Source organism: Clavelina lepadiformis, chromosome 7, assembly GCF_947623445.1.
Source record: "Clavelina lepadiformis chromosome 7, kaClaLepa1.1, whole genome shotgun sequence".
Classification (NCBI taxonomy): Eukaryota; Metazoa; Chordata; class Ascidiacea; order Aplousobranchia; family Clavelinidae; genus Clavelina; species Clavelina lepadiformis.
Window position 1 is genome coordinate 354,505 of NC_135246.1, and position 7,994 is coordinate 362,498.

General features: G+C 35.9%; 1 protein-coding gene across 1 annotated transcript; it reads left to right on the plus strand.

Moving 5' to 3' along the window:
* Window positions 1-3,500: 3,500 nt before the first annotated feature.
* LOC143465158 (uncharacterized) lies at window positions 3,501-4,662 on the plus strand. The gene is made up of 3 exons (XM_076963338.1): window positions 3,501-3,702; window positions 4,170-4,416; window positions 4,550-4,662. The coding sequence occupies exons 1-3, from the start codon at window positions 3,511-3,513 to the stop codon at window positions 4,660-4,662; spliced, it is 552 nt and encodes a 183-aa protein (XP_076819453.1). The 5' UTR covers window positions 3,501-3,510.
* The last annotated feature ends 3,332 nt before the right edge of the window (window positions 4,663-7,994 follow it).

Sequence of the window (7,994 nt, forward strand, 5' to 3'; positions counted from 1 at the left end):
AATTTGCAATCATGCATTCGTTGTACAACGTACAGTGTATTTGTTTAAGTTGTTGCTGTAAGACGTTTATCAGAAAACCTGTAAATTTGTTGCTTTGCTTTCGATCTTATGTCGCTCTTCTTGTGAAAATCCTATGATATGAACATTTCTATGGTTTAGTTGTGTGTTTTATCATAAATACTTAATTATGTTATCGTTATTTCGGTGACCAGGTCAACCCTTGTTTAAATCTTTGCTTTCAGTTTCACGCATTCATTCATTCTTCTAAAGTATCGTTATAAATTTTATGGAAATAATTGTTTTAGTACTAATCAATATGATTAGTCACGACACGAATTTTTATTTGCTGACTGTAGATTAACGTTGTCTGACAGTTTGAAGACTAAAGATTTGTAGCGTTTAGGCGTTTCCTTTGTTGAACGAATATAAAGTTTCGACTTAAGTTTTATTGCAAAACCTAAGTGGAAAAGAAACCTGTCTTCTATATGGTATATATACATATTATATACCTATATACCTATATATTATATACATATATATATGTATATTCTATATATACGTTTTCGTTGCTTTTATTTGAAAGTCTATTTATTGGTATTTAAGGATTATGCGGTCGCCGAAAGTAGCTGACCCAAGCTGTGTTGTTTAAGTATATTAAGGATAGGTCTCCTTCGACTGGAGTCTGTCATCACAGCTTTTCAGAAAGTCAAAATGAGTCTAGACAGGTCCATCTGGCCGCTATTTGTTGCCGGTCAATCGCATAGTCATAGCCGTTTTCCACATTGATTATCTGGTTGGTCAAGAATTTTCTAAGGCAGGGAGGTTCCAACCTTGGTACGAGGAGATCAGGTCTCGGATACATTTCGTGCGGAAAATACTTTCGGTGTTTTGGTGCGTTGTATTATGCAGTGCAATCCTCGCAGCTGTTACAGTAAAATACACCAGAGTTTTATTTAAATGGGCTGCATTGCTTAAATAGCCACAGCATGAGATAAGTCGCACATCATTGAAGTGCAAGTCGATATGTGATTATTATGAGGTGATAATGCCTCTTTATGGCTAACGTCACAATATTGTGTGACGATACACACATGCAACGATTTCAGCTTTTTGTTGTAGGCACAAGGAGTCAAGGAGTGCGTTATTAGTGGTGCAGCAAAGTACCAAGTTGATAAGATCAGTAAATTATGTTCTGTGCTAATATTGGGGTTTCCTCTATTTGCGGCTCACAATGTTTTCCCCAAACCTTAATGTTGTAGCCTTGGCCTTTTATGTTTGCAGTTTTGGACTATTTTATTACAAATAGAAGTCGACCTGTCGCAGATGACCACAATCCAGACAGTCCATGATGGCTGGACAAATTAGCGAAGGTAAAATACCTCAGCCCACACAAGCACACGTAAATCGATATGATATAAGTCTAAGCAATACACTCAAACTGTAGTTATAAATATTAAGATGATATTTCAAACATTCCCATGAATAACGTTGCTATTTACTATCATCTTGGAAAGAGAAATTTTCTTGAAAAGCTATAAATTTCGACATTTATCACGCATTAAATGAATGAATTTAAGAAGCGCCATCTATTATTTATATCTTTGTATCTGGCCAATGTTACAATAATCTGTCTTTGTGTGAAAAATTGAAAAGAAAACTGATTCCATCTCGATCTAGACGTAAGAAATCTGACACGTCAGCACAGACGAAATAAAGCTGTTGTTACGTCATAGTACAGCGCACAGTTTCTATTGAAATGTCAATTTAATATTAATGTTATTTACTCTATGCAGGCAGATGAAAGCCATGAAAGATAACCCAGGTTTCTATTATTTGGAAGTCCGCTGTTGATGTTTGGAATATTTACTTCTTTATCTGACCTCTTACCTGGCAACGTTTGACAACTCGACACCAGATTTTATTTAGTTGCGTTATTTTTTGGAAAACCTTAAAACTGAAGAATAAGAATCAGCCATTTAAGGTTAAACACGTGCCATAAAAGTGCCAGTGTTTGAGACAAGCGCAGTAGAAAGCAAATTCTTTCATTTCTGCAAGCACAGACACTGGAACAAATGTTCTGCAGCTTAATATAGGTCAGTCTTCATATGTACTTCTTGACTGTAGCAAAATGTATTTATCTGGCTGCCTGTTCTCAATTATTTGCTGGGGCAATTTTTAAGGGTTTTGATTGTCTGGTAAGTTTGAAATAAATTTACCAGCTACAGGCGCAGATACGCCATTAATTAATTAGTGTTTATCTTGATAGGCGAAACCGGTGATTATGTATTACTGTCACGGGATTATTTTTATGCACCCGTTTTAGAGTCATCACATTATACACTGTTTTTTTCGCACCACTCTTATAGGTTGATTTGGTATTGTAGAAAAATATGTGGGCCAACTTCTATTTTTATTCGCATTGTGTCATTTATATGCATGCTCGTCAAGTTTTATGTTTGCTCAGGTGCTACCTTATTTTACTTGTTTATAAGTACAAATGTTTTTTTAGTCGATCTCTTGTGACGTTTTACATCGCTCCCTTTAGGGCGTAATCATTATTTAGCGTCCCACGTATTCACTCATTGCGTGGAATTTGTTTTGATGTGGTGTTGCGCTCGGCTGGTAAGTGCTGGTCGAGTGTTGTTTCAGTGTAGGTTTGGGTTTTATATAGGTAAGATGGGTGTTTTCATTGAATAAAATGATATTAAAAGTTCTTAAAGCAAACAGAGTTAATTGACTAGCTGTGAAGCGGCAAGATTCCTGGCTGAGAAAAAGTTTGGTTACAATACTAGCTATAACTTTTAATCTATAGTTAGCCGAGTGGAGCTACTAAAAGAATTTCTTAATTAGTTTCAGCAGTTTTATTTAACAATATTTTGTGGCTTGTGCAAAGCAGCTACCTGTAGTTAAAGAGAATTACAAAACTAACAAGGTGTTATTTAATACCATAACAATTACAAACGACTGGCAGAAACATTTACAACACCATGAAATAGTTCACTTGTTTTGTTTATTTCTTGAGCGTTCCTCGTTTCCCAGCTTTAGAATAAATTTTTTCTTTACAATAAGACGAATGCAACGCGCCTTGCTGAGCGTCAACTCAGTTGTAATTTTAGCAATTACAAGCTTGAATGCTTGTTCCAATGTCGACCTCGGCCCACAGAGGAGTCATGTCAATGCTTTATTCTCATTTGGGCGCCTTTCAACACGGAAAACATTTTTGTGAAAATCGATGGCAGTGTTAGACCTTCGGTAGCCTATGGTTATAAAGATTTTAGTACGAAGTCATTGCTAGGACAGATGCAGTGAAAAGTGGGGACTCCATTGATTCAATCATTAGTTGCGTGCGAACAATCAACAACAATCTATTGAAGTTTATGAACAAAATCGAAAACAATCTTAAGAAATTTGGTAAATACCTTATGGTAATGAATATTTGTGCACAGTATTTTATTAATTTTTTATTTTTCTGAGTAATTGCAGTGACATAAGATAGACTGTCTAGTTGCAATGTGCTTTACACAAGGAAGAGCGGTTTTATTGGTCGCATATCTGCTCGCGTTATATTCGGACGGTTGCTACATTGCGAATTGTCCGGGTAAAGACTATTACATCGGGAAAAGAATTTTGCCGGAAATGTTTTCCGCAATCGACAAAACCGGTTCCTCTCAGGATCATCTGTTGGAACGTGGGATAGCGGAGGTAAAAGCAAATTTAAAGTGAGACACCTCGCAATTTTTTTCAATATTTATTATTGCAAATTATGTTACTGCCTTCAGCAAACAAGTCCAGACTAAGTATTTTTATCAGAAATTACTGACAATTACAGGCCTACTTTAAGCTGTAAATAATAGACTATTCCCATAAAATGTTACGTGATGACGTGACAAATGAATTCTAAGGAGAATAGCCTACGTCATCACATTTTAGAAGATTTCTTTTTTTTTAATGTTGAAACTTTGCTATTAATTTTTAAGATCAAAATAACGTAAAGTAGATTTAAGCAAAACATTTACGTCATTGAATATTTTAATTAGAGGACTTGAATATAAGTTAGCCTGTATCGTTAAAGTTATACTATATTAGAAAATATTTATAATGGTTTATTTTATTTTATCAAACGAAAAATATTTGCAAAAAAATCCGGTTTCAACCCTTTCTTCACGCAGTGTTTGGACAATCCCCGTGCCCTGATATCGAAGCGATGTGATTTCTATGGAACGAAACTGTGCTGTCAGCTGGAAGACAATTACGGAGACATTACGTGTGATGTGACATCATCGTCCAAGGAAGACGCCTCAGAGATGAGAGGGATGTTGGAAGCAGCTGAGATTAGAATGAAGAAGCTCATCTTCCAAAGAGGGACTCCTCCTGGAGGAAAATATTGTCTGAAAATAGGGATCTGCTGCGTGGAAGGTATCTTCATCCCTAAATACTCAACTTTCAATCTTTAATCAAATTCCAATAAAACGCAACCAGACAAAGCATGTCCAAACTTGGTGTTATTTGCAAACAACTCAATGACCTTGATTGTTGATTATTTTGACAGACAAGTGCAAACTTGACCTCTCTTGCAGCGCTGTGACGTCATCGGTGGAGGAAAAGCATTCCGGGTTACCACTGTTGTTGAGCAAGTTGTTGGACGGGGAGCAAAGCTACTGAGCAACCGCTATGCTCTGGTTAAATGTTCAGGTGTTATTTGTTGTTCGATTTAAAATTTGATGATAAAAGCGAGCGTCAAAGTTGATTGTCTCTCTGCTGCTGCTTACTGAGCACGACATAAATAATTTTGACGTCGTTAGACAAAAAAGGGTTAAAAAATTTCACAATCGAGTGAATTTTTTGCGTCATAATGAGCGATTGGTAACAAAAACTTCCATGGAGCGAAGTCAAAGCTGAGATTGCTCTTCCATAAAATATTTGAAACACGCCGACATTTGGAACTCCGAACGCGGCAAATTAAAAACACGACCCCGTTGACAGTTGCCATGAATCTTGACAATCAAGATTAAACAAATGATGTCTGCAGTCGTACATTTATTCTATTTATACGAGTAAGTTCTCCTCGCCAAGCACAAGCTTTAAATATTTAAAAGCAACAATCACAAACATTATAGAAAAGATGTCACTCAAACACTAGGGTATGGCGAGTCTTATGATCTGTGCAAGGGACCGATCTAGAAACAACAAACACGTTTCAGTCGGCCGTTTCTACGCATCACAACTATTGTGCAGTATTTTTGTTCGACCATGGCACACGTAGTATGTACTTTAGCTAATTAGGTTACTCAATCCAACACTGAGTTAAGTATATGTACAGAAGGAGTAGGCTACATTGGTAGGTAAACTAAAAGTGCCCTAAACGTTTCTTATTTGTTTATATTTCATTATTACTGCTTTATACGGTATTCTAATGTTATTTTTTGACATGTTATTTTTTGTTTTCTACAAAGTTTTATAATTTTCACTGAATCTACATACACCTCTTGCATGCTGCTCCGTATTTATACTTTGATTGTTAATCGCCTTAGAAGGTTTTTTCGTATCGGATCAGGGAGCTATAGAAATTTTATTATTAGATTTTTACAATCCAGTATTGAAGTGGAACATCTTATTATTATTATACGAAGTCTCAAGAATTCTGTCCCAACAACTTGTTCCCGAAGATTAATTCTTTCAATTATTTTTAACGAGAAACAGCTTTGTTGCTTCGTAGTAAGGCTACCACTTTTATGTTCTGGTTGCCACAAAAGTAGCCGGTTAACTTTTTTATAACCTGCTTTCAAGGCAAGAGTTAACGTTTTACTTACTACTTGTGTTTAAAGGTTATGTATCGTGGGGTATTTCCCCGTCTTTGGCAACTTTGATTGAAAAATTTTTTTTCTGAACATGCTTTGGATCTAATGACCATGGTAACTGGGATCACGTCAATTGACCGTGAACAAATTCACCGGCGACAATTGGTCGTGGTCAACTGACCGGCAACAAATTGGCCGGCGACACAAATCAACCGCTACGCATTTTATTTTTATTTTTTACGCAAATTAGCATTGTTGTTTATTCAAATTATATGATTTAAGTGATAATATGATTTAAGGTCAGTTGGTTCTAGGTAAATTTACGTCACGGTCAGTTGTCCCCCGGTCAGTTGTCCCCGGTGAGTTTGTTCGCGGTCAATTTCCCACGGTTAATTGTCGTGGAACCATGGTAACTAACATTTGCCTGTTAGATAACTTGCTGCGCAAACTTTTGTATTGTATTAACTTCTGACCATGAACTTGAAAGTCATCGCAACAAAATACTTTCAAGTTTAATGCAGAAATGCAAAAAAGGGAAACGCCACAGCTGGCAGATTTACGAAAATTCCTTCTGCGAAAGTTGTGGTTGAAGCAGAGAGATGCCTTTAAAGTCGAAGAAAATCAAAGTTACCACAACATTTAATCACTTAACTTTGTTTGTTTAATCTGCTACTTGAAAAGTTACGAAGCTTTAAATCGACATTGTTCTTTACAAATAATTAAGATAGGTTTTGTGGCAAAAATTAATGGTATAGTTCTAACCCGTTTAATATTAACATAATGAGCATAATATAACTAAATATCAAGCGATTTTTGCAGAAAAGTTTCATCTTCTTGTATAGCACAAATGTGTATGACTCTGCTTTCCATTCTGAATCTATTTGAAAACTTTATCAATGAGATTAAATTGGAAGAGTATTATTAAATGCTGTCATTAAATTTTGGGGTTTATATCACCACAAATTTTCTTTTTGCGTAATTCTTATTTTAATCTAAATGTTCGGCCCCGGCTGTAGCCCTGTGTTTGGTTTAGGTCATTTTCTAATATATGACACCTTAGGTCCAGTATATTCTTGTCAAAAGGCCTTATTTCTTTGTTTATTTTGTAATGAAGTTAATTTATTTAAAAGAGCAATTAATCGAAAAATCATGCATGAAGCTCCCTGAATTTTTGTCTGTCACTTTAGCATGCCTTAGGCTATTATTTCGTAAAATCCTAATAAATTTACATATCACCAACTCTTGCAAAAAAAGACTGAAATTTTGGGCAAACAAAGTCAAATTTTATCAATTTAGGCTAACCAAAACATGCGACCTGCAAGTTTTTAACGCGCCATTTGCTAAGAGTAATCCCCGCACTGAAAAACTGCGGCTTCTTGATTGGTCTAACACATTTCAACAATTACGTAAGAGTGCAACAAACCATGGAAATCGCAAAATGTCAGCATATACAGCTCCTTAATCTATCCAAGTAATTATGACAAATTGAAAGATATTTTTGGCGGGCACTGTAGGATCATGCTTCTATAGGATCCTTTCGGAAATCATGTACGTTTTCGCTCTGATGGCTCTCATTTCTTGTGAAAGTATGCAGACAGAGTTAACATTTAAACATGATAGTGTTTTGTCATAGTTAAATCTTAGAATCAAAAACTGCGTCGTCAAAAAAGCAAAAAGTTCCCTTCCGTCATTCAACTGGCTTTAAAATTTCCAACACTGATCACACTTAAGCAATTGCGAATGGTCAGGATGGTCAGGATTGCAAAACTCAGAACAGGCCCTAGAAGCGATTGCTGATAGTGGTAACAAGATTTTTAGCAAAAACTTTTGTTAGAGTTGGGTTAAGGAAACCAAAATTTATAACACTCCACTGAATATGTGAGGAAGAACTTTTCTCAAATCTAAAACAATATCACGTCGAGGAGAAATCTGCTGTTTATTGAAACCAACGCAGAACTTGACCAAAGACTTCATTGAAAAAGCTCCCCGCATCAAAAGCTGCATCACCATTGCAACTTTCAACCATGAAGATGTAAAAGTTTGTGATCCAGTGTTAATTGTTTTATATGAAATCTAGCAACAGTGGTAACCTGATTCCACAGCCAACACAATTAGACGAAATAGTCACTTCAAAGAAACGTTAAATGTGACTGACTTAGACAAGCTAAGCAGGAAACTACAGAAAAGTATGTAACT

Coding starts and splice junctions, on each gene's coding strand:
- LOC143465158 (XM_076963338.1), top strand. CDS start 3,511: ATGTGCTTTACACAAGGAAGAGCGGTTTTATTGGTCGCATATCTGCTC. Junction 3,703..4,169: donor TGGAACGTGGGATAGCGGAG/GTAAAAGCAAAT, acceptor TTCTTCACGCAG/TGTTTGGACAATCCCCGTGC. Junction 4,417..4,549: donor AGGGATCTGCTGCGTGGAAG/GTATCTTCATCC, acceptor TTATTTTGACAG/ACAAGTGCAAACTTGACCTC.